This window comes from Patella vulgata, chromosome 3 (genome assembly GCF_932274485.2).
Source record: "Patella vulgata chromosome 3, xgPatVulg1.2, whole genome shotgun sequence".
NCBI lineage: Eukaryota > Metazoa > Mollusca > Gastropoda > Patellidae > Patella > Patella vulgata.
In genome coordinates, this window is record NC_065881.2 from 65,755,281 (window position 1) to 65,782,935 (window position 27,655).

Consider the following 27,655-nt stretch of genomic DNA (forward strand, 5'->3'; position numbering starts at 1 on the left):
TATCGAGTGGAAATGAAATTTTTGACAAGAGCAATAACACAAGAATTGTAGAGTCTACATTGGTAACATATAGAGACTCAATTGTCTAACCAGTGAGTATTGCTACTGGTTAACAGAATATATCACCCCAACTTTTTTCTGTGGCTTTGTTGCTCACCTTGGGTATAAGAACCGATAAAGAATCTTTTTAAGATGAGTTATTTGCCCCTGAATCATATTCAGACCACTTAAGTCACAGTTTCATATTGAAAGATTTTCCACATTACAGGTGCCTGTGTCCAGTATTTTATTCACAAGCTTGAGCAGTCAAAATTTTCAATTAGAAGACATTATTGGGTTCTCCTGATGCCAAGTTCTTAAATACTGCCTCAAGGTTTTATTCCTGTATCACATTCACAAGCTTTCATACCTCAGGAATTTGCAATTCAAAAATTCAATGTTTTTCCTTATGACTCAATACCTGCAAATTTGAGAATAACCGAGGAAGAAATCTGATGAAAAACAACTCCACATCCCACATTCAGCAGAGCGCTTGCTCAGATTGAGCAAAATACTTTTGAACCAGGGACATACAGAGTGCTATGTGGGAAATTTTACCTGGATAGCGGCACTACAGATTATTCTCAAGTCTGTCAAGAGATGGACCTGTAAATCAGGTTAGAAAATCCCAGGAAACTCAATAATGGGATTAAACCCCAGACCTCACTAGATCATCACGGTTCCCTGAAGGACATTCTAGTTATGGTTCTAATCTTATAAGCTCTATGCAGATGAAAATATTTACCCCACTCGCTAAGTTTGCATAGACAAATTTATTTCTCTCCACATGTACATCTGGTGTGAATAGGAGATAATATAACTGTACATAACATTCTATAATATATATATATATATCATATACTGAATATACATGAATATAATGTGATATATTTTCTGTACAGTAACAGATATATAAGATAAGTTGTGATAATGGTAATATATATATTTATATATTTTATACAATTCCCTGCATCAAGAACAAATGCTACATGTTTTTATTTTATTTTAAAATGTTTTGTGTTTATAGAAGTAGAGATAATATAGTAAACATAGAATTTCACATCATGTAAACCGGTTACGTTAATAATATAATACTTCACCTAAATAAAAAAAAAACAGGGGGAAGTTACTCTAATATTACAGTAATATACATTGAGCTCCATGACATTACAAATCAATGTTTTAACCAGGTAGAGGGGGCAATTGAAGGCACAGCTCTCAACAATTTTTCACTTCTTCAAATAGAAAGAGGTAGATATATAAGACCAGCTCTGTAGTCAATAATATGGGGTGTATATTTATATAAGGGACACAACTCGAGGAATGAACTCCTCATTTTTTTTTAAAATAAATTTTTAACTCGAGTACCAATTAATTTACAACCAATTTCAAAAATAATTTCTTTTGTATGGAGAGCTAAAATTCCAAATTAACAACCCTTAATAATTATATATAGGATTTGTATAGCAGATAAGTAAAATATTCACTGCAATATATTTCACTGACAGAAATTAATGCACATAATGTCCAAATTTTAAAAAATAAGTGTCAACTAAAATTGCCAACGTGACAACATTTATAATAGTTCCCAAACAGAATCTATGGTTATCATCTCAAGTGCAACAAAATGTTTGAAATTAAATGCTCATATGCCCAGAGGCAAAAATGTTTTACACATATTATAGTCAGATCATGTATACTTATATACATTTTCATAATATTTGTAAAATGTTTTAAAATTAATATATGTGAAAAGTTCTGCAGTGCTGTATTTATAGTTTTTAAAACAAAAAAATAAAGGAAAAGGTGACTCTCAGTAGAAGTAACTATGGCTATAATATAAAGCAGATAACAATATTATGGATTAAAGAATAAAATCAATGATAACATGAAAATATGATTTGTCCCAACAATATTTCTATATACATTATTTCATGACTTGTAACAAGTTTGTCTTTTATATGATTATAATATGTGTATCATTTTTACATCGCCTATACACCATACGTTATAATAGTAAGACGCTATATCATACAATTTGTCGTAATAAATCAAATTATATCATAAATTTCATGAAAAAATAAACCTATAAATATTAACACTAGAAACTAAAATAGTCTAAGGCTGTCGTCACACTTCAGAATGAAACAAATTAATCTGTTTTTCAGGAGTCTTGTTATAAATTGCAATTCCTTTGTCTGTCAGAAAATTAGATAACTCATGAAATATAAACGCAGCCTTAGTGGGCAAAAAAAAAAATGTATTACTGGCACTTTTCAAGTAGATAGAATCAGAAATTATCGTTCTTGATATCAATGTACATACTGAAATATATTTTTTTTTACCTTGAAAATCCAATTCAGTACCCCCCCAAATTACACATTATTTCATTTTCACAATGATGATGTCTTCATCTGGATCTACTACTTCAAGTTAAATACAGACTTGGGTTTTACCTCACTTTTCAACGAAAGAAGAGAATGCACTAAATAGGGAGTGGATTCAGGGCCTGCCTGGAATCCAAAGTTCAGGAAAAAGAAATTATACCAATAAAAGTGTTTTATTTAAAATATCAGTTAAGAAATCAAACAATAAAATCAAATAATGTGACACAAGATAGCACTTAATTTTTAGACATGTTCAGACATTACTTCAGTTAAACAGAACACTAAATCAGATACATTTTAATTTGGAACAATGACAGGCATGTAAAAACATGACAATCTACATTTTCTCTGTTACATTGTGCAAGTTATTTATTCCATGACATGAATTAACCATTTACGGTCATCCCTAATTATTTCGATTTTAATGCCTGTTTCTCATTTGTCAAGAAATCTGTTTGTACCTTTTCATCATTGAAATTGAAACATAATAATAGATATATTAAAGCTAAAATAATGTGAAATGTGTATATAGGAATTGTAATTGTATATAAAACAATTAAAACAAATAATTCATTAAAAATAATCATTATTAATGCCTGGTCTTGTTCCTCTTAAAACATCATTTGGAGTGGAATCGGACCATCTAAAACACAAGATATACAGCATTTCTAACACGAGGGGATCAGCTTCATATCATCACAGTTTTGTTTAATAACAAGTTCCTGCCTATTATTCATGATGGCGCCTTCCACCCACACAAGTCAAATCAAAGCACTTAATGTAAATATATATTTTTATTCTTTCCATTCACCAAGTAGGATAGATCATTGTTCATTCTTATTTGCCATTAAATCATTCAAGATTAAAATCAGAGTCAATCATTCTTTTAAAATATATTTTCATTTTTTTCTTAATAGTTTTATGCTTTAGAATCAAATGCAAAGCACACTTGCAGAGATGTTGTTTTCAAAGGGAAGTCCTCACGATGCTTCTGTTGTTTCTGCCGAAAAAAGTTCCTTATGTAAAGCTGGAAACTCGACATCTGGTTGGGAATCCCTGAATCTTTGTAAGATACGAACATGCAGCAAACTCAAACCTCTCACAACAGGGATTTGAGCCACTAATTTGGCCAATGTCTCTGCGTCATCTTGGTGATTATTACCAATTTCAAGCTTCAATGATGCCTGTATTTTTTCATGCAATTTTTGTATATCGCCTGTATCTTTTAATCCTGGACGATCTGAAATATATAAATGATAAGATTTTACCTATTCAACCAAGTATAATATTTTCAACTAATTACTTCGATTATTGTTAGCACCATAATTAGCTGTGATTTACCTACTGAGTATTGAGAAGGGTGAAAGGGGCATTCTAAATTAAGATTGTACGCAAAATTTGAGGCATGTCTACCATTGCATTACTGAGGTAAAGATGTTTTAAGTTTCATTTTGAATCCTACACATTATAGTAGTTAACAATGTGCTCTGCTTACATAAATTAAGAACATTATTTTCTTGCTGAAAATAATAATGGCTCTAAATATGGGCTAGCAAACAATGCGAGAAGGCGAAATTTGTTTGGAAACCATTCTCTTTTTGAAACGTTATGGATTTTTTCCTGTACTACAAGTTTGTACATGGAGATCATTTTTAAACCATCTGAATGATTACACACCCTTTCTGTGTCAACCCTACAGACCACAAGGCAAGAAGTGGGAACTGGATTTGAAAAATTCCCTTGGTTGTTTTTGACCAACATTGGAAAATCAACATGGCACATCCTAGCTGCGAGTTCAGAGGTCTAACCACAAAATCACTGCATTCCCTATACAACAGAATTTTGCGGACAGTGAGAAATTGATATGGGATCTTTACATGCTCTTAAAATGAGTATATAGAATATTTGTTACATCCCTCAAATTACTGACACAGATCATATGATAATAATGGAGGCTTGAATTATCCATACTGTGTAATCTAATGTGGCCCCATCAACAAACATTATAATGTCTAGAAATTCAGAATTTGAAGTTATGAAACATGAGATTGCACAAATCATTCCACAAGATGATAAATGTTTTGTGTTTACCGGCACTGATTAAGATGAGAGCACTAAATAAAGCCATTTCAACTTCTGTTAATTTATAAGTCTGCACTGCTTTCACAAACTCAAATATTTTCTCCATCACCATCTTTTCTTCATCATCTATACATGTAATAAAGATATTTTACAAAATATTATATTTTCAGTTATTTTACAAAATTTAATCATTTCAATTATTTTTCTCATGTTTTCTTGAAGGTGATATATTATGAAGAACTATCCTTTATTCTCAAATATACTAGAAGAGTGGTTATTAAATATACACAGTAACCTAATTTTTAGGGTATAATTTGATTCTTCTTTTCGCAGAAGTCGGGTCATCTACTTATTATCCAAATTGCATTATATATGGATCAAGGTAAAAAAAAAATTTACATCAGGAACACTGTCTGCAAGGCAAAGTAAAAACTCAAAGCACATGGCATTGTTCAGACTCTTGCTATTGTCTAAAACTACTTTCACAATTCCAATCCAATCACTTGTTGATATTTCAAATAGACATAGCTTTCTTCTGTCTTTCCTGGTGTCAAAATTTGAATAAAATCTATCTCCCATAATTTCTTGCGAGAATTCTATTTAAGTTTTCAGTTAAATGAAGCAATCTACAAATTCTAGTAATTTTTTTTCTAATTGTTAAATCAATGAGTGTCTTCTATTTAATTCTATTTTAGTAACATTGCATGTTGTCTTCTGTAATGGTCATATTTAACAGTGTACACCGAGATCCTGTGGGTGTAGAATAATACTCCTGTATCTCAATTAAAGATTGCTACAGAGTTAATAAACATATGTCTTATACACTGCTTTGACTTATTTATGAGGGTCCAAAAAACAGTAAAATATATGACGATTTAACTTATTCTCCACATCGACTTATACCCAGTAATATAATATGTTAAAGGAGAATGCTATCGCAAAAAGTTTTTTTTAATATGAAAAATAACGTTAATATTAGAATATGTTTGGCCCTGCGAAATTTTAAGTCACTCTGAATATTTTCCCAAAGGATAAATATACCAAAAAATACCGAACTGACATTTATGCATATCTGCAGCCTCGTTTAGATTTTTTCCGTGATTGACGTCAGAGACGACAAACGTTGTGAATTTCCTTATAGGAGGCTATTGCAACTGAGCACTGCATCCTGTCTTTTTGACTAACTCGAAGCATAAAAATGGTCAATTATGTTGCTTGGGGATGTACTAATAGCACCAACAATAAATCAGGAAGCATGTGTCATTTTTTAAAAAATTTCCAAGCAAGACAACACGCAGAAAGGTCTGGACACAGCTATGTCAATGAGGTGATGTCAAAACATGTTTCTCTTTGTTTGGAGCATTGCAAGTTATCTGCTTACGAACGTGACCAGTGCAATTTTAATAATATTATGTCGATCAAGATATAGCAGTTATATTATCTTTCTATGTTAAAACTATGCACGGTTCTATGGTGAAACTGACACACTTTCAAAATTTAGCAATAGAAATGACTGATGTAACCATAGCAACAAAATGTAAATAACACAGCTAGGTAGGCTTAGCCTAAATACTAATGTAAATTAATATCCCCTTTTCAAAGCGCCTTCCACGTCAGTAGTAGGCCTGTCAATGATTTTCCTGTCGATCATAGATAGTCCCAGACGTAAAAAGTCTGTCAGATTTAACTAGGTAAATGAGTGTGATAGAAAAATTTATCAGCGATACTCTGATAGTCCATGTGACCCTCGTTTTTCAATTGTTGCACAAAGAAAGTAGTCTAGGGCATAAAATACTGTATTACCCTACGGATAGGGTAAATTTATTGGAATTAATAGTTTTTCTCTGATATATTTTCTGCGATGATGCATAAACATCAATAAAGAGAAAAGTTATCAAGAATCGAAGGACTGTGATAAAGATAAGACAAGGTAGGTCTACGCTGTTTTTAGTGCCTATTTGTCATTCTTCGTTGCTGGAAATGGTAGAATTTTTTCGAACCATCATCGCCACCGTTGTTGCTCGCATTTCTAATTGGCTCATACTGATAGGGAAGGACATTCGAGGCAAAATCAATGTCTGACAAGCTGTCACTTTCTGCCGATGCCATATCGTCACCTCTTATGTCATATCACGTGATTTAGCTTCAGCTCATAGTCCATGTGACCCTCGTTTTTCAATTGTTGCACAAAGAAAGTAGTCTAGGGCATAAAATACTGTTTTACCCTACGGATAGGGTAAATTTATTGGAATTAATAGTTTTTCTCTGATATATTTTCTGCGATGATGCATAAACATCAATAAAGAGAAAAGTTATCAAGAATCGAAGGACTGTGATAAAGATAAGACAAGGTAGGTCTACGCTGTTTTTAGTGCCTATTTGTCATTCTTCGTTGCTGGAAATGGTAGAATTTTTTCGAACCATCATCGCCACCGTTGTTGCTCGCATTTCTAATTGGCTCATACTGATAGGGAAGGACATTCGAGGCAAAATCAATGTCTGACAAGCTGTCACTTTCTGCCGATGCCATATCGTCGCCTCTTATGTCATATCACGTGATTTAGCTTCAGCTCATTAATTGTCAGGTGTTTCCGTAATTGCAGAAACTTGAAAGTGTTTTTTAACGTTATTTGTTACTAAAACTTTTTTTTTAAAAATTAATTCTGAAATGAATGCGTTACACAATGAAGTAAGTAAATGATAAAATTAAACATTTACCATAGAATTCTCCTTTAACTGATTAATCATTAATCAAACTTACCTAAAGCACTAAATGCTTCAAGAGGTATATATGAATTTCCAAATATAACACTGTTTGTTATTCCATCATAAGCTCGGCATAACTGCAATAATGCCAGCTCAAAACTACCTGTAACATCACAACAAAGAAATTTTATTTCATTATATATATTACACTATATATACATGTAATATAACTTTAAGCAACTAAGTTATCAGCCATATATCTTAGATTTTATCATGGGAATCATAAGAACATATTTTTGCCATGTTGATTTCTGTGTAAGTATAAAGCCAGTATTTTTTAGATGTATTAAAAACACACTACAGAAGGGGATAGATATACAGTCCTTCACATCTAAGTCGCTCTCTTAAATATTGAGATTCATAAACTGCCATACTTTCAGTTTTTGTTTATTTATAAAACGTTTGAGTATAGTGACATCCTCCGTCGAATTACTAGCGTTTCTATGGTAAAACTAGGGCTACCATAATTATTCAAACGTATTGATTTTAGTTTTCATTCCAATATTGAATACTAATGTAAGGCTCATTTTAATTGGATAGAAGTCTGAAATCCGTCAATAGAATATTATGTTACTTGACAGCCTAATATTTCGGCGGATGTTAATGGAGAATATTTGCAGGAATGATAGAATGACATGTCTAATAATAACATTACATTGTTTAAAAATGTTTTCATGTACCGCTTGTTTCATTGGCATTGTGTTGATTATCACTATTGGTATTGTCTGGAGATGGACAATTTTTAAATTAGAATTACTGGAGAGCAAATAGCCACGGAGAGGGAGGGACAAAAATGGGTTTGGTCTTTTGTGCAAATTGTGTGCTAAGCACGCTGACAAAGTAATCAAACTGACGAAAAGTTGTGGAACATATAAATGGCATAATAAAGAGAATATGAGTCAAGACTAAATACAATTTGGATCTCCTTAATTTAAGAAAATATAGATTTACTCTTGCAACATAATTAATATGAGTATTTTTTTTTTACACAAGCCTTTTTCACATTTTTGAAAAAAATTTTTATGGCTCCCACACTATTTCGTAAACATGAAGGAGCACAGAAGGTGATATATATAAACGACATACTAATTATACATGTTGTTGCTCATGGTGTTTAAAGTCTGCTACCATTAAGTGTGATATCACAGACAAGTTATCTTGTATTTTGTTTCATTACGGTATCTTAGTGCATGCACAGGGATTTTCCCTATGGAAGGAGAAACTGAAGTACCTGGAGTAAACCCACAAGATTAAGAAGGCGTCTGTCACCATCTCCAAGCTACACCGGGGATCAAAACTATAACCGCAAGCCAAAGAGACTGAACAGCTAGAGTTCAAAGAGTTCTAGACCACTAGGCCATCCCAACCCCCTTAAATATACATCTGCTGTAGTACGATTTATAGGTTAATATCTTGTGACATCATGAATACACAAATGTTTAGATTTAGTACTTGTTTTTATGCATCTTAATTTAATTAAAGTGTATATTTTTTGTCAGTAAGAAAGTTATCTATAATTGGTGCTAGTACAATATTATCGTTTAATCGATGCATCGTGATTCACCTTCTCATGATTATTTATGTTTTTTATTTCTCGCTTCATTAAGTAACCCGTCACTGTTAATTATCCAGGTCACACATTATCCATGGGTACGCACACACTCAAATTGTTTTGGTCCTTATTTTGATCCCCATCAATATCATAATATAAAACAGTTTTATTACTTCGACATCAGCAGGACTAAAAATATCACTTATCCATTCATCCTGTTAGTTTCTTGGTAAATATTGACCTGGTAATGGATCATGATACGAATCGTATCGTAGCACCTGAATCACAATACTGTCGCATCGTGACTGCAGTGGCAATACCCACTATCTATAATATGTCTGGGGAATAGTTATGTCACAAGGTATTTTATGTCATGTATATATCATAAATCAATTATTGCCCACCTGCTTTTAACAACATAATCTGGTCATCTTGAGACAAATCCATAAAACCAGGAATCATTTTAGCAAATTCTATAATTTGTTGAACTGCTAGGGTAATTTTTTCAGCAATTTCCATCCATAATTGAAAGTGATTCTGTAGTATAGTAGAAATGATACATTATTAGAAGATAGTCATGCATACGCCAAATAGTGTGCCATGAGGGGAATTTTGCCCAGACAGCGGCACTACGGCCTACTCTTATATCGAATTCCAATTGTCAAGGGATGTTTTACGTGCACATCAATGTGTATATGGGACCTTGGTTTTTTGTCCCATCCGAAGACTAAACAGCTGTACTTGTCAGGCACTCCACCCTGCATCACTAACAAGGGGGAGCTACGCCGAAAAATCTGGATGAACTTTGTCGGTCAATGAGGGGATCGAACACCCGACCTCCAGGCTAGCGAGCCAGCACCTTACACACTTTTTATATGTATATATATATATATATATCAAAAGAGATGAGTAGAAGATTTTATTTATCACTCAACCCTTTCTTGCATGCACAAATAAATTGATATAATTCTTTGGTAAATATTTAAACCTCTATCTCCTAGGATGTGAAAGTTATCACACAAGCGATATCTACTGTAGAATGTGTTATTGGGTGATAAAATGTCATATTAAACACATTTATTTCTTGTTTTCAGTACACCATTTGAGGAATGTGAACCAATAAAAAGATATTCCCTCAATGACAAGTCATATCATTATTGTACAATATGACACCAAAGTAATTACTTGGGTGTATGAAATTAACTAAGATAAAACAAACACAACGATCCTTTTGTCTACTTCAACTTTGGCGATCTTACCATCAGTTTATATGAATCAATCTGTTCCTGACTGACAGTCTGCTGTTTTAATGATTCTATTTGGTCAGGGCTGTAAAGGGATGTTCTAAGATGGGCTTCTGTAATAGCTTTACCAAATGTCACTACAACAAAGTTTAAACAATTTAAAAAAACAAAATGTGCAAACATAAAAATATTAATTTAAAAAAAACAACAAACCAATAAGTATGACATAGAATACTGTTTAATGCCTCCTCGCCTTTTTATTTTGAGATTGAGAGAACATTGTTTTTATTTCTATGATTATGTGTGCAATTTGAGGAGAATTTGCCCATTGGGTGGCCTTTCCATGAACTTGCTGATTGTATATAAACTTACTAGGATCCATGAGGTCTACAGGTCTAACAAGAGATATTGGATGTGGACCAGGTGAACTAGGATAATTGGCTGTATCAGGTGATACAGGATAATCTTGCTGTTGATTACCAGATAATGTATAACTATAACCATTTGACGTATAACCATATCCTGGTGTTGTTAACCTGAAATTATTCCACTCATTGTAAAATCAAACAGCACTCTTAGGATCATACTATATGAAGAATTATACCCATGTGTATAATATGCGGTGTAAAGTTGATACATGTGTCACAAACAATACCTGTGCTTAGATCTAACACAATCCATGTGCTTAGATCTAACCAAGACGGATGATCTGCACATATAAAAGTACCAAATCCAGAAAACAAAACAGATACAAAATATACAATGATACCTTTATATATTTTGAGTCTGCATAAGAACATGTCAATGCAATGTTTGTGTAAAATTCATTTTTATCAGTTTTCTTTTTTTTTTTTAATACTCTATGTCAACACACAGCAACTTATCCATTCTAGGTATAAATACAGCTTATCACTTATCAGTGACATTTACAAGTGCATAAAGTTTAGCAAAGTAATTTCTCAATGTCCTATAAAACTGTTGATGCCAACTCTATTCAATGCTCAGCAGTAACCAGGTCTATTGAGATATTATTCACATACGCTGTATCAATAATATAAACATTAATGTGTCCTTAATGCAAATAGAAACTCAATTCAACAATCATTTGATAAATATTAAATGTACATGTATTAATGCATAAGAACATTTCCCATAAAGGACAATATTGGTGTCAGTCATTATCACATATGTGATAGAACTGGTGTAACTCCTTCCAAATATAATTTTAACACATATCATTGCTACGATAGATGTGTTATCAAGATTTCAAGAAAGGGAAGTGACGAACGCAAAAGGAAAACGCAATAATTGGTCTTCGAAGGAATTATTAGTGAGCAGAAATTTGCACGTGTATCTGTTATCACTCGTCACTTCAGTCAGTTATATACAAGGATAACTCATAATTTCCTTTTGCATTTGTCACTTCCCTTTCTTAAAATCTTCATAACACATCTATTGTAGCAATGATCTCTGTGTTAAATTTATTTTTGGAAGGGGTTAGACCAGTTCTAGCACATATCTGTTAAAGGCTGACACCAATATTGTCCTTTAATTATACAATATAAGTGCTGTTAATGAATGATGATGAGAAGCAAGTTAAAAATAAAAATAAAATGATATGATAATTAATCAGCCACATTTCAATGGTCATAAAGTTACTGCCCACCAAAAGGTTTAAAACGAGCAACATAAAAAACTATGACAACTCAATCAATATTTTCAAACAACATCATGGCTCATGCTTCAATCTTAAAATAAGCATCTCAAGGAAAATGTATTGAAAACTTGTCCCATTTTTGTGTAGTCAATGCAATTAGAATTTTATCCATTTTCAGAATGTGTTTACAAAAATGTTGTGACAAATTGTATCGAAATGAAGCCATTCAAGCCATGCCTAATCTAAACAGCTAAAGAGTTTAGAATTGATTTCTGAAGCAAAAAGCTTTCGAGGAAAACATTGATTTCATCCAACAGATATAATGTTATATTTCTTCCTTGTTATTCTTGCTTAGAAAATGTCCTGACTGGACTAAGATCAGGAAAGCGTTTCCCAAGCAATATTTCTTAATGCAAGATATCAGCAAATAAACAGATCAGCAAATAAACATGGAAATATTAACACAAGAGAAAATGGTGTTAGTTAAACTAAACAAAATGAGAGAATAAAAGCAACTAAAAAGAAAGGAAATGAAAGCTTACGTGACAAACTGATTGTTGTTGTTGTTGTTATATGTAGGAGAAGGAAGTTCATACCCATTTAAACGACTTTGTTTTACCAAGTTGGCTTCATCTTCCACCTTTTCACGTTGTTTCTTCGACATTCGACCAAACTTTACCGCTAAAATGTTAACAAATATTGATTTATGCTGTAATTGTATTACTTGTACACGATCATGTAATTCTTGAAAGGTAGTATGAAATGATTTCTTTTGTAATTCATTTCATTCTAAATGATCGTCAAAATAAGATATAATTGTACTACTATTTTGGAACGTTATTACAAGCTGTTTTCCAAACAAATTTTACAGTAATATTGGGCAGCTTTCTATAAAACTACATGTGTTTAAAACAATATTTAATCTGTTCTTTTACAAATCAAAACTATTTAAAATATGAGATAAGCGTCCAGAATCCAAAACAGTTTTGTAAAATGGATTACCGATAGGTTCGGATGACACTTTTTGGAAATGAAATGGGTTTTAAAAACCCTGCTTTTGTACACTGACTGGGCTAATGAAGACGGGCAAACTTCAAATCAATTTTTGGAAAGAAGCTCTTAATATGCAACCATTCTAAATACAAAATATGATAGTCAACAAAATGCACCAAGGCAATTACATGTATAAACTTACCATCTCTGGACATTCCCAAAGCTAAACATTTCTGTAATCTACAATACTGACATCTATTCCTATTAACACGGTCAATTACACATGCCTTATTTCTTGGACACTGGTAATTAACTGGACCAGATTGACTTCGTCGGAAAAAACCCTAAAACATAATTCAATTAATAATAAATGTTAGGTTTAAAAAGAATGTAGACTTCTCAGTACAATAATACACATACATGTACAATAAGAGTTCTTGTAATTTATTCTCTGAAGGTTATGAGAAATAGTAGATTTTTAGATATCCCATACATGTACCAGATTAGATTTTATTGAATGAAAACCGGTTCTTTAGAAAATCAATGGCAATCATCTCATTTTTTTTACCTGAAATCTAGGAAATCCTCTTAGAGATAGCAAATCTCAACAATTTCAAATTCTACACAATTAATTGACAAGTGAGATTTTTTTTTTACCTCAGGAATACAATAACGAGTGGTTTATTCCTATGATGGTACCATTATGATCTGATGTAGTATGTGCATTTGTTGTTTGTTGTGTATCTATATTTGTCCTGTCCATAGGTTTGTCTTTTTTAATTGTTTGTGTGTGGTGCTGTCCCCCTGCACTTACCATTAAAGGTACCAGTATTTTTATTTGAGAGAGAGTTTTAACGTCCACTCGACACAAACTAGGACATTTCAGGACTAACATATGGTTCAATTTTATTTCAATAATTTGCTTGCACATAGGGGTCTTTAGCAGGAGGAGGAAACCGGAGAAAACCCACGAGGTTGGACAGGCGACCCTACTCCTTGTCACGTAAAACCCTGAGAAAACCCACGAGGTTGGACAGGCGACCCTACTCCTTGTCACGTAAAACCCGGAGAAAACCCACGAGGTTGGACAGGCGACCCTACTCCTTGTCACGTAAAACCCGGAGAAAAACTATGAGGTTGGACAGGCGACCCTACTCCTTGTCACGTAAAACCCGGAGAAAAACTATGAGGTTGGACAGGCGATCCTACTCCTTGTCACGTACAACAGGGAAATCGAAACCACACCAGTTGACTCAATGACAGACCTTATAATACAACGCGCACACCCCCATTTTTATTTGAAGAAACTAAATTATATACATATGGGCCTGGAGTAACAGCTACATACATGGACATGTAGAGGATGATACTGGTGGGATTGTCTATATCTACACATGGATGACTATGAAGCCTGTGACATTTTTATATAGGTTTACCACATACAGTTATGTTTGCTTTTCAAACTAAGTCAATATCACATATATAACAATGGTTCTTCACAAAAGAATGTCGGATCCTCTGCTAATTTTTGGACAATCATAGAAAGTGGATATCACTTTCAAAATAAAATCATTAAAACCCCAGTCATCGGAAATGTCAGTATTTATATGTACGATTATCAATAATGATGAATTTTTGTCAATATTCTGAAAACTGGAAAGCAGTCTGTCCGCTATGGTATCTGTTTGTCAAATGTTTACATAATCTTAGAAATTCACCTACAAAATAACAACATGAATAACTGAAAAATCTAATGAAAAAGATATTTTCTAAATATTTTTGCAATAATACTTGCCATGTGTTCAAAGGATTTGTTTGTTTGTTTCGCACTACATGTTCCTTTCATACGATTATCATGTATTTATTCTACGTAGAAAGCGAATATCAATATTGCCTAGAATACCCAACTCAGAAAATCCAATAAATGAGCAACAGAGCATTATGCTTTGAATCATCATTCTGCAATACACTTTTACAAGTTACTACATTTAGCTGATATTGTGCAGAAATGAATATAGCTGATAAATATTGTCTGATAGAATTGTATTTGATTTTCTTGTTGGTTTGTAAGGACAAGCCATTTTCTCTGACAGATGAAGTCGAGATAAATCATTGGCTCAATGTCAATTATTTAATACACATACGCGTTCTGCTGCTACAATCAATAAAATCAATAGAAAGTTTTTCAGTGGGACTCAAACCCATCGGTTTCATTATCGTTTTATTTATAAATACTTGCTTTTCAGTTTGATTCAAGTAGCTGACTCATTTGTATTTTTTGGACAGTACATGTATCTAATTTTTCATATCTTAATAAAATGTACTGAAATGGATTATTTCACTGTATGGAATTCAACCATTTTTAAAATGACATGTCTTTTAGACAACCGAACTTTGGTAACATTACAGTTCACAAGGGAATAACAATTTGAGACTTTAACACACCATTCTCTTCAAAGTTCCACAGGAAATACAGGAAACACTGCGTCATTTGCAATTTTCATTAATTCATGTTAATATGCACTCAGTTTGATTATTTAACATTTGATTTAGGAAATAAAATCGACCAAAGGAATTGCTTACATGTAGCTCTGCTTAGCTTTAATGGGAAATATTAATCATTGAACTCAGTCAAGACATTCGCCTTATGAACATGTATACCTCGATTGTTATGTTCCAAAGTCTTGACCAATAAAGCAGGAAATTCTAATTATCGAACTTAGTCAAAATGTATTGATATAATGAATCTATACTCAGAACTTCATCGCTCTCACCCAATTAGAACCAAACTTATCCTGTTCCAAAGTCTCAAGTGGAAAATGCACATGAACAAACTATGTCAAGGCATTCACATAATAGACACTTACACCAATTTTGAACATTCTAACTCAATTAGAAGGAGAGTTATTGTGTTAAAAAGTCTCAACCAATCAGATTGAAGTCCCTACTTTGTCTAAGCAGAAAATGCTCAGCATCGAACCTTGTTATGGTACAATGTATTGATGTAATAAAACTATACACAAAGTTTCACCACTATCACTCAATTAAAATCAAAGTTGTCGGGCTCCAAAATCTTGACCAATCAAATTGCTTATCGCTTTGCTTACCCTGAGCCGAAAATGCTCTCATAATCAAACTTAGTTAAGGTATTGATGTGATGAAACTATACACCAAGTTTCATCACTCTCACTTAATTAGAACCAAAGTTATTGTGTACCAAAGCATCAACCAATCAAATTGCTTATCTCTGCTTACCCTAAGCAGAAAATTCTCATCTCCAAACTCCATCAAGGCATTCACCTAATAAACACCTTCACCAAATGTGAACATTCTAACTCAGTTAGAAGGAGAGGTATTGTGTTTCAAAGTTTCAACCAATCATTGTGCTTATCGCCCTGCTTACCCTTAGCAGAAAATTCTCATCTTCGACCTAATAAACACCTACACCAAGTTGAAACATTCTAGCTCAATTAGAAGCAGAGTTATTGTATCTCAAAAAGTGTGGCGGACAGACGGATGGACTGACAGAACGACCGACCCATTTTAATAGTCCCCTGCTTTCTACGAAAGGTGGGGGGGGGGGGGAACAACTAAAGTAAGAGATACTGTAGTAAATATAAATTAATTATAGTTCCCTAATTAAACAAGAGTGATTAAAGTATGGAATAAAGAGTTTTATAATCATTGCATTATAGAGAGTTTTGTTAAGAAGATAACAATGAGACCAAGTAAAGAATATAATTAACAATGTGAGAATAAGTACACAATAAATGGATAAATTAATGAGAAATTATCTAAAGAATTATATAAATATGGAGGCTAGTGAAGGATAAAGTGACAGTTTGGTACAGAATGAAATATGGTTTTCCTACCTTACATCCTTCACATGTGATAACACCATAGTGAACACCAGATGATTTATCACCACATACTTTACATGGTATAACTTCAATCTGGGCTGTAATTATTACAAATAAAAATATATAATATACATGGTATAACTTCAATCTATGCTGTAATATAACATATATATAATATACATGGTATAACTTCAATCTGGGCTGTAATTACAACAAATATACAATGTACATGTATAATATACATGGTATAACTTCAATCTGGGCTGTAATATAACAAGCCAACAGTGAGGCTGATGTCCCCCGCCGAAATAGGAAAATAATTAGAGGACACATATAAATTTATCACAAATTATCTTTTACAAAGTATTGAACAATCAAACAGTATATCTTTACTTATAGTCTAAGCATACAATGTTTTTGATGGAATAATTATAGCATATTAAGGGGAAAACATGCTCTATGCCTACAGATCTAGAGTTTGGTTGTATCAACGGGTCTATTTTCCATCTTGCTGCAAGTTGTGCAAAGTTCACTGTTTTCTTTCTGTCATTAAATGTCAATTCATTATTGCATACTACATATTTAATTAATTTATAATAGTTTCTTTTTCAATTTGTTTTTTCCATTTATTTGTTTATTTACCTTGCCTATATTCATTGTATTGGATTGTATTGGAATTGCTCAATTGATGCTTTTATCAATACCTGGTTATAATAATTTTGAACATTTTAACTCAATTCGAAGGAGTGTGACGGACAGACAGACAAACAGACGACGGACGAACCCATTTTAATAGTCCCCTGCTTTCTTCGAAAGGCGGGGGACAATAAGCATACACACCAATTTTGAACATTTTAACTCAATTCGAAGGAGAGTTATTGTGTTCCAAAGTCTCAGCAAATCAAATTGCTTATCGCTCTGCTTAATCTGAGCAGAAAATGCTCATTATCGATCTTAGTCAAGGTATTACTGTAATGAAACTATACACCAAGTTTCATCACTCTCACTTAATTAGAACTAAAGTTATAGTGTCCCAAAGCATCAACCAATCAAATTGTTTATCTACTTAATTAGAACTAAAGTTATAGTGTCCCAAAGCATCAACCAATCAAATTGTTTATCTCTGCTTACCCTAAGCGGAAGGGACAGACAAACAGACAGACGGACGAACCCATTTTAATAGTTCCCTGCTTTCTTCGAAAGGCGGGGGACAATAAGCATGAACATTTACTCAATTCGAAGATCAACCAATCAAATTGTTTATCTCTGCTTACCATAAGCGGAACGGACAGACAGACAAACAGACAGACGAACCCATTTTAATAGTTCCCTGCTTTCTTCGAAAGGCGGGGGACAATCAAAGTAGGAGAGTTATTGTTTTCCAAAGTCTCGACCAATCAAATTGCGTATCGCTCTGCTTACCCTGAGCAGAAAATGCTCATGATCAAACTTAGTCAAGGTATTACTGTAATGAAACTATACACCAAGTTTCATCAATCTCACTTAATTAGAACTAAAGTTATCGTGTCCCAAAGCATCAACCAATCAAATTGCTTATCTCTGCTTACCCTAAGCGGAAAATGCTCATCTTCGAACTCCATCAAGGCATTGACCTAATCAACACATACACCAAGTTTGAACATTCTAGCTCAATTAGGAAGAGAGTTATCGTGCCCCAAAGTATCAACCAATCAAATTGCTTATCTCTGCTTACCCTAAGCGGAAAATGCTCATCTTCGAACTCCATCAAGGCATTGACCTAATAAACACATACACCAAGTTTGAACATTCTAGCTCAATTAAAAGTTATCGTGTCCCAAAGCATCAACCAATCAAATTGCTTATCTCTGCTTACCCTAAGTGGAAAATGCTCATCTTCGAACTCCATCAAGGCATTGACCTAATCAACACATACACCAAGTTTGAACATTCTAGCCCAATTAGGAAGAGAGTTATCGTGTCCCAAAGCATCAACCAATCAAATTGCTTATCTCTGCTTACCCTAAGCGGAAAATGCTCATCTTCGAACTCCATCAAGGCATTGACCTAATAAACACATACACCAAGTTTGAACATTCTAGCTCAATTAGGAAGAGAGTTATTGTGTCCCAAAAAGTGTGACGGACAGACAGACGGACAGACAGACAGACAGACAGACGAACCCATTTTAATAGTCCCCTGCTTTCTTCGAAAGGCGGGGGACAAACAAATATAAATATATAATAATGGTATAATTTCAATCTGGGCTGTAATACATGTATAACAATTAATATAACTATAATTTACAATATACATGACAAAACTTCAATCGGGCCTGTAATATAACAAATAGAATTTTAACGATAAATTACAATATAAATGGTATAATTTCAATCTTTAATGAACATTATAATAATAGCTTACACATATTCATTATGGAAGACCAAATGGGACAATATTCATGATTCTTGTTTCTACATTCTAGTTTGAACATTTTAGACACGAACGCAACATTCTAAACTAATGATTCTTGTTTCTAAATTCTTATGTCAACATGTCATGCACAAAACCAACATTTTAAACGAAAAATTGACTTTATCTTTCATTTTGGTCTTCCATAATTCATTACTGGACATGCTTCAGAATGGGTAGTAGAAAACTAAGAGTTTACCTCGCAAAGTGGGCCATAACAAAATGTATCTCAATCTCAGTCAGTATCCCACTATCAATTATTAAATGTTCATAATCTGCGAAGCAAATTATTCTGTGAGGCTACTGAGCTATATTTGTAGCTAATGTATTATACTACTTTTGTAATATTTATAAGTGTACATACTAAAGATAATATAGTGGATTTATTGTACATACTGTACATGTACATGTAGGATATTAAATTATAATGAAAAGGGGTTAATGTCCCACTTCGATTGGGCCAATGAAGACAGGCAACTATACACTATACACAAACAACTATACACTGTTCCTCGCCAGGTCATCTGTCCTGCATCACTGAGAAGCAGGAACCAGGTCAGAAAATCCCAATGAACTTTCTAAGCCAACACAGGGATTGAACATGGGACCTCCAGGTTATCGAGCCAGCATGTTTCTTACTGAACAACAACGGCTCCTAAAAAATTATATAATGTACATTATATTGATAATAATGTGTACTATAGATACATGTAGTTAGTTGTACATTAAGATTAAGATCTAGAACTGCACTCATCTGTGATGCAGGTATTTAAAACACAGATAATGTCAGATGAAAGTTTGCCAAGAGATTGGTAGAAAAAAATCTCCTGACATATAAATATAAAATCGTTTTCTTGTGTGCACAATGCATATTAAGTTACTAAATATCTCGATTTGTAAATGCTAATTCGGATGATATTGTAGACGCCATAAAAAATGACATACAAACAAGATATTAGAATTGGAAATGTTAGTGCATGTATGCACACTGTAGTACAGTACATGTACTTCATTCGCACTTATCCACTGTTACTTTGAACACTACATACATGTAATACACAAGAACTTTAAATACATGTACCACTGTGCAGTAATATACATGATAACTTTATATTCATGTACTACTGTGCAATATAATACTCTTCAAATATTACTGTACAGTGTACAATATACAGTATGATAACTATACCAAAGCACAATATTATACAACGATTTTAAAGATACATGTACCTTCCCACGTACAATTAATCTATCAAAATTTTGCTTCAAACATCATTCACGCAGACAGCTTTAATCATTGGGCTATCAATTAGTACACCCTCTCATTTTTGACCTGTGTGCGCTCCATGGGTATTTTTAAGGGAATTCAGTATTTTTCTATAAAGATTAGGTGTTAACTTTCCATATATACCAAAATTGCCATACTTTTATTTAGAGCTGGACGATATTGGTAAAATCAAATATCGCGATATTTCCCAAAAAAACGACGATATATCACTATATTGCGATATTTTAGTTTTATTATAAAAAGCTAATGATATATCGCGATATATTAAAATATCCCGATATTTTAGTTTTATTATAAAAGATGTGATTATATAAGTGTTAAAAACAGGTCATTCCCTTCCCCCTTAGGGTACATTATCCCTGTTTCAAAAGCACAGACCGAGAATTAAGTTTAAGGGTTAGGGTTTTGTTCGATCAGCTTGAGCTTCGCAATGTTCAGCCATCTTTCAAAATGTTGAATAACATGTGGGTATGAGTAGACTCAAAGAACCAGACGTAATTTCTCCTATTCGGTACACTACAATGGCGCGTAACTCTGGAGTTTGTCTAAATCTCGAATATCTAGACGCAATTTAGTCTTATTTACAAATAACATTATACTTTTATTAAAATCGGCTTAAGTTTAAAAAATTGGCAAAAAAAACCCACCCAAACACACACACAAAATGATAGTTAACTAACAAACGGCACGATACATTAAAACATAATAACTGGTTCCCAGCAGTTCCGGCAATGATAAATCGACCGAAGACGGCGAAGAGAAGATATTACGCCATGACTTACTTGGCTGGTTATTCGAGTGTTGCACAGCATTAGCGACGGGTTTGACATTATAATGACAAATTCCAATGGCAAGAGGGGAATGCCTCTATAAATTAAATAATAATTTTTCAATTATGAATTTATTTATCAAGTTTAATAATCAACACTAGACTAGTAATGTATTTAGTAGGCCTTGTCAATGAACAAGTGACAAGTCATCCGAGTTATCGATCGTGACATAATGTCGTAAATTGTTCGATGTCAATCCCATCCCAAATGCAGCACACAATATCGTGATTATATCGTGTAAAATACCGGTATATTGTTAGAAAAACACACAATACGATATATCATTATACCGCGATTTTTTAGGTGGTTTATAAAATATTGGAATTCAAATTTTAATATCACGATTTATCGAATTACCGAAAATATCGTCCAGCCCTACTTTTATTAGAAATAAACAACCAATAAATACTTTTGTGGGAATGTATCTTTAAATGCCACTGTACAATAATATTACACTGTAACAGTGTACATCTATACTGACAAAATGAAATTAAATGGGGTTTAAGGTCCTACTGTTCTACTCCAACTGGAATAATTAAGACGGGCATACACCTTACAGTGTGTTATGAGGGAATTTTGCCTGAGCATAACCATTGCAGCCTACTTTTATTTCGAATTCTAATTGTGAAGGGTTCTTTTACGGGCACACCTATGTGTACATGGGGCTTCACTTTTTAATCCCATTCTAATGACTGTAAGTTGTACCTTGCCAGGCCCTCCATTCTACACCACTGACAAGGGGGGAACCACACCTGAAAATCCTGATGAACTTTCTCGGTCAAGGCAATTTTCGTCTTCTGAACATAAAAACACTGCATAAATTCCAAGTCAACTGGATGATAACTTTAGCCACTAGAGTGTCCACAAGCAATTATGGATGTCAGGTGGATGGATGGGGTGATGAAAATATATGACCACAATTAAATGCGGGTGTGTAAAAGTTAAAGATTTAAAATATAAATTTTTGAAAGCAAGATCACTTCAAATGCCATGAAAAATTGATACAGATTACTATTAGAAGTTTATAAAAGGTACAACCATTGTTTTAACCATCCAGATAGACAGGGTATCACAGTATGCAATACATGAATCTATATACATCTATCTGGATTGTATCACTGTAACCCAGGTATCATTTAATCTTGTGTATCTAGCACTAATTTCTTTCACATTTGTTTAATATCAAATCTTTGTTTAAAAATTTGTAAAAATTGTTTAAAATCACCAAAAATCATCTAATTTGTACTTGTGTCCAGTTTAAAGCTGGCTCGATTAATTTTAATAATGAGTGTCCAATTTACAAGTATTTAATTTCCTGACCACTGTTAAAAAATTAATCATTATACACTATTAATCAATTGGGTTGTTTATTTTTTAACAGTGATTGAGAAATTAAACACTTGTAAATTGGACACTCATTATCAAGTTGAATGGTCAGCTTTAAACTGGACAGAAGTACAAATTAAACGATTTATGGTGATTTTAAACAGATTTTACGAATTTTTAAACAAAGATTGGATATTAAACGAATGTGGAAGAAATTAGTGCTAGATACATGTACACAAGATTAAATGATACCTGGGTTACAGTGTATATGTGGCTTAAACACACTAAAATATATACAATTTCAGTAAAACACGCAGGTATTAAAACTCTCCAACAATCTAGGCACACAAAATAAACAAAGTATGTTTACTTTTAACTTAAAGATGTCCACAATGGACTGGAGGTCTTGAGTACTCATATCACATATATTCTATTATCTGCAATTTTATTCAAGAAATCGGATACATGTCCATGGTTTTCTTTGCATTTAAATATACTCGCTTCACTGGAGGTGCTGATGACACATAATGCACATGTATCCGAAATGTGTTTTTTGGCATGATTATAGGCTGGACATTTACCAACACAAGAAAATCAACAACAACCCATTAAGGCCATAGCAACATTACTCTATAGTAAAATGTACATGTAGGCACAAGGGGTATAAATTACCATAAAATGAAAAGTCGGTAGTAAAGTGTGTGTCTTCCTTTAGCAATGTCCCCATATGGAGGAGTTACGCCTTTGAAAGGCTACTTGTAGGATCCATGTGCAATTTCATTGCGTCTCCATATATTTTCACATGTACATACAATGTATAAACTACATCTATATGTATTGTACATTTAATGGACTATAAAAATATTATTTTCTGACAATGTACTGTCAAATTATGAAATAACAACTGCAAGCATATTCCTATTCATATGCATTTATGTGCCAGGAATGTGTAGCATGCCCTCTCAAATCAAGTCAAAAATCATGATTTATTGCAAGTTGAGTTTTGAGGTCAAGCACCTTATGACTAGACCACTGTCAGCTACATGTTTGTTGGCATCTGACAGTGAAAATAGTGGATGGTGACAATCTGTGATCATTTTAATTACCATTGTCAACGTAGATTTAATTGAGCACAGGCATCACAATAAAAAGAAAATAAATATTGAGTCTTTGAATTACAGAGAAAACTGATTTTCATTGTTAAACTAATAATTTAAAGTAACTGTTTGTCCATTTCCTCATAGTTTTAATCAGTGTTCAGAAGACTATCAACCAAAAAACTCTGTTGGTGATGATAACAGCATAGAAATGTCATTTTCATAACTTATTCTAGAAATTAAATGGTTTTTAACCTTCTAAATTTTAGCACTGACTTGGCTAATGAAGATAAGACATTAGGGTTCTTTTACATGCATGCAAACATACATGTACATATACACTATTGACAAGGGAAAACCATGCAACAAAATTCAGGGAAACTTTCCTGGACAACACCTTACTCAATGAGCCACCACGGTTCCCATTATGTACTTAAACGAGAATTTTTTTTTTATTGAAGACTCAAAGTGAATATAATATTGAAGACAGTTTCAATGAAGAACTTTGGCTTAAATTCATAGGTAGTTCTCTGAATGATGGTTGACAAAATACAGTATGCCAGTATTTTATTCCCATCACAGACATTTCAAGCCAATTCTTCATGGGTCTTTCACCACTCACCACAAATGATGTCATGTTGGAGAAAGAGAAATGGGGTTTAACATCCACTTGATGCAAACTAGGTCATTTTGGGACTAACATGGTTCAATATTATTTCATTAATTCGCTTGCTTGTAGGGGTCAAACTGGAGGACCTTGAGAAAACCCACGAGGGAACCAAAACCATGCATCTTGACTCGATGACGGACCTTATGATGCAATGCGCACGTGATAACCATTCGACTACCCAACCCACACGTCATTTTGGAACTAACCATATAATTTCAATAATACACTTCCGCATAGGGGTCTTTTTATGTACATACATTGTTCAGGTGTGGGAGAGAGAGTGGGAGAGAGAGAGAGAAATGGGGTTTAAGTCCACTCAACACAAACTAGGTAATTTCGGGACTGACACATGGTTCAATTTTATTTCAATAATTCACTTGCGCATAGGGGTCTTTAGCAGTGGGAGGAAACCCACAAGGTTGGATTCAAGTGTGGGATTGAAACTTTGCCACTTTCCGAGAGAGAGAGAAATGGGGTTTAACATCCACTCAACACAAACTAAGTCATTTCGGGACTAACATATGGTTTGATTTTATTTCAATAATTCGCTTGCGCGTAGGGGTCTTAAGCAGTAGGAGGAAACCGGAGGACCTGGAGAAAACCCACGAGGTTGGAGAGGCGACCCTACTCCTTGTCATGTACAACCAGGGATTCAAAACCAGGCTTTATGATACAGCACGCACATGCTAACCATTCGGCCATCCACCCCCCCCCCCCCCCCGTGCCACTTTCCTCAGGCAGACTTTTAACAATTAAAACCTTCACATGTACCGGTACTTTAGACCAATCGCTACCACCTCCTTCCCATACATGTATAATTTACAAGTATGGGGGCTATTAATAGAGTGATTAGATTTCTGCAGATACTACAAATGAATATACATGTATTGATCGAATTTGCAAAGTTTATTTTCAAAGATTTCAAATTGAAATTCTTGTACTGTAGTTTGCATAAGCTAATTTTTATTTTTTATAATAAGATGCATGCAAAGGCTTTAGTAGTGGCATCCAATCCATCACTTGCATGGATAACAGAACTAAGATCTACAGCACATACATTAGGATTACTGCCCCTTGCGCACCACAGCTCAAAAAAGCGGTCATAATGTTTGTTTTTATACAGTAATATAGGGAAATGTTTAGTAAATATATCAATAACATGTTTTTAGACCATGATTATGCCATAATGCATAATTTCAACAATGTTGCAAAATTGGCTGCAAAAAAAAAACTATGCATACATGTATGTTATATGACAATAGATTTTAATCTGTTGCAAAAAGCATGCATATGTATCAGATTTTAAAAATAAATCTAAAAACCTGCAAATGTTTTTTAAAATTGTGTTTAAAACGATTTGTAATCTAAAATTAATGTGTAATTTTTGCGGTTACATGTTTTGCCCATCATGTACTTTTACATACATTATCACTACATGTATCATCTTTACTTCTACTACATGTATATATACAACCTGTTAGCCGCTTTTATCACTTATCATTCACGTGACTATTTCCAAGTTATCTACATTACTGCAGCAATATGCAAAACACATGTTCAAGTTCATATAACTGAACATGACAATTCCAATATTAAAATAAATGACCATAAAATGTCTTGTGCATTTCTTTAAGTAGTACCCAGTTGATTATGTCCATAATATATATCATCGAATTAAAAATTGATATAATATTCAGTTAATCAACCTGCTCACCCCTACTGTCAAACATGGTTTCGTCCATCAGCTGAAATCAAAGTTCACTCCACCACGCAGTTCACGGCAAACATATATAACACAACAATTGCCATGTAACAGAAGACCGTTACATTAGATATTTCGAGGTAGTGAGACTTTATTTAGATCGGTATTCTAAATTTATTTAAGATATTTGCCAAAGCACTTGCTGCGCTTCAGTAGATGTGTGCACGAATCCATATTGAATCCGGGGGTGTGTCAACTACACGCTTTCCCTCTCGGCTAGCTTGCAACCCATGTCGATAGATGAAACCGAGTGTAAATAGAGGAATGTAGGAGAGTTTTGCTGAAGTAACAGTTATCTAAAGTCCAAATTAAAATGACACCCATTGGCATTTAATCACTATCCTTTAAGGTGCAATGAAATAGAATACCTCGGTTGCATAATTACACGGTAAAATCCAAATAGTGAACATTCACAACAGCATCACAGAAAATTTAGCGCCATTTTCCCTCAACACGTATGCAAATATATTGCACGAAATCCCACACTTTGGAAAGTTTAATCATACTTAATTATACGTCATCAAACCTACCTTTCATATTTGTTGACATCATTTTGATTCAACATTCATGAATCTGCCCCAAATTTTTACGATCGACCCAGAAATTTTGCATCAAAACTATATCATTCGTATGCGAGAGATAAAAATAACCTGCGCACTACTTGAGGTCAAGAACAGAATATTCAATACATTAACATCCAACCACCTTGCGCAACCTGTATGCATAATTAGCTAATCAATTTACATCATTAATAAGTTGTTACAATGATTAAAGATTCGTAATTACCTGAATACATGGTCATAAATATGCGGGTACGTATTTCGGTGGTGACGCAACGGGCAATGAGAACTATTTGATCAATTAGGCGTATGAACACAGGGTTGCCCGACCTACTTTAGTAAAATATCCGACAGATGGCGTTAAATGAATAGCCTGCATGCGAGGTTTCCCATAACCTAAATTAAAGGGAGGATTCCCCTTCTATAAAATACTCAATTTTTACAAACCAAATAATTGACAGTGATTTATTTAAGTGACAGGCCTCCCAGTACCGCATTCTTTAACTAGATATCAAAAAACATTTGAATGACATTAAGTTTTAGAAAAGTTATCGTCGTTTTTCTTCCGTTTATTATGTATGTCAATGTCCCGTTATATTTCAGTAAAGTGGGACAGGATATCCCCGAACAATTTAAATGCCTTTAACAGACAAATTAGGTATGGAAAATTCACTACCGCCATGGTTTGTGGCCAGTATATAGTTTTATATTTTCATGTTTTCGGTGTTTATTTTGATAGAGGGTTATATTGACATTTTTTAATATGCACTCTAAACTGTGTTATATTACACGGTGTATACAGAATATATACTTATGTGCAAGTATATTGTTCGGATATTGTCTTCTGCTAATCATAATATAAAATTTAAAAGGTAAATAATGAAATAATCCATGTTTAGCTTTATACACACTGGACGTCATTTTGTAACAGTGTATCGATATTGAAACTACTGAATGGATGCATTTCTTATAAAATCGTAACTGCAACTAGAATAACAAATTACACATCAGGCAGAAAATTATTAAATGAACAAATATTAATTATTAGGCATTTTTAGAACTAAAAAAAATACAGATACCGCCTTAAATTT

The 27,655-nt window shown here is 33.4% G+C and overlaps 1 protein-coding gene across 4 annotated transcripts; it reads right to left on the reverse strand.

The window, feature by feature from the left end:
• Positions 1-797: 797 nt before the first annotated feature.
• On the reverse strand, positions 798-26,870 carry LOC126816513 (probable nuclear hormone receptor HR3). 4 transcript variants are annotated; one of them, XM_050543115.2, is made up of 10 exons: positions 26,791-26,870; positions 16,593-16,678; positions 12,923-13,064; positions 12,270-12,408; positions 10,443-10,606; positions 10,086-10,210; positions 9,231-9,363; positions 7,270-7,377; positions 4,518-4,634; positions 798-3,666 (listed from the first exon to the last, which is right to left on the reverse strand). In XM_050543115.2, the coding sequence occupies exons 1-10, from the start codon at positions 26,804-26,806 to the stop codon at positions 3,407-3,409; spliced, it is 1,290 nt and encodes a 429-aa protein (XP_050399072.1). In that variant the 5' UTR covers positions 26,807-26,870; the 3' UTR covers positions 798-3,406. The 4 variants fall into 4 exon arrangements, with proteins under 4 accessions (XP_050399072.1, XP_050399073.1, XP_050399071.1 ...); XM_050543116.2 differs by lacking the exon at positions 26,791-26,870 and adding an exon at positions 26,535-26,690 and having other exon boundaries at positions 12,324-12,408; XM_050543114.2 differs by lacking the exon at positions 26,791-26,870 and adding an exon at positions 26,535-26,690 and having other exon boundaries at positions 10,086-10,207.
• Positions 26,871-27,655: the final 785 nt, after the last annotated feature.

What these genes read in the sequence shown, in the direction of transcription:
- LOC126816513 (XM_050543113.2), bottom strand. Translation starts at nt 26,556, where the DNA reads ATGATGTCAACAAATATGAAAG. An exon ending in TCACATGTGAAGGATGTAAG is followed by an intron (nt 13,065 to 16,592) that starts GTAGGAAAACCA and finishes ATTATGTTTTAG; the next exon opens with GGTTTTTTCCGACGAAGTCA. An exon ending in TTGATTCATATAAACTGATG is followed by an intron (nt 9,364 to 10,085) that starts GTAAGATCGCCA and finishes ACTATACTACAG; the next exon opens with AATCACTTTCAATTATGGAT.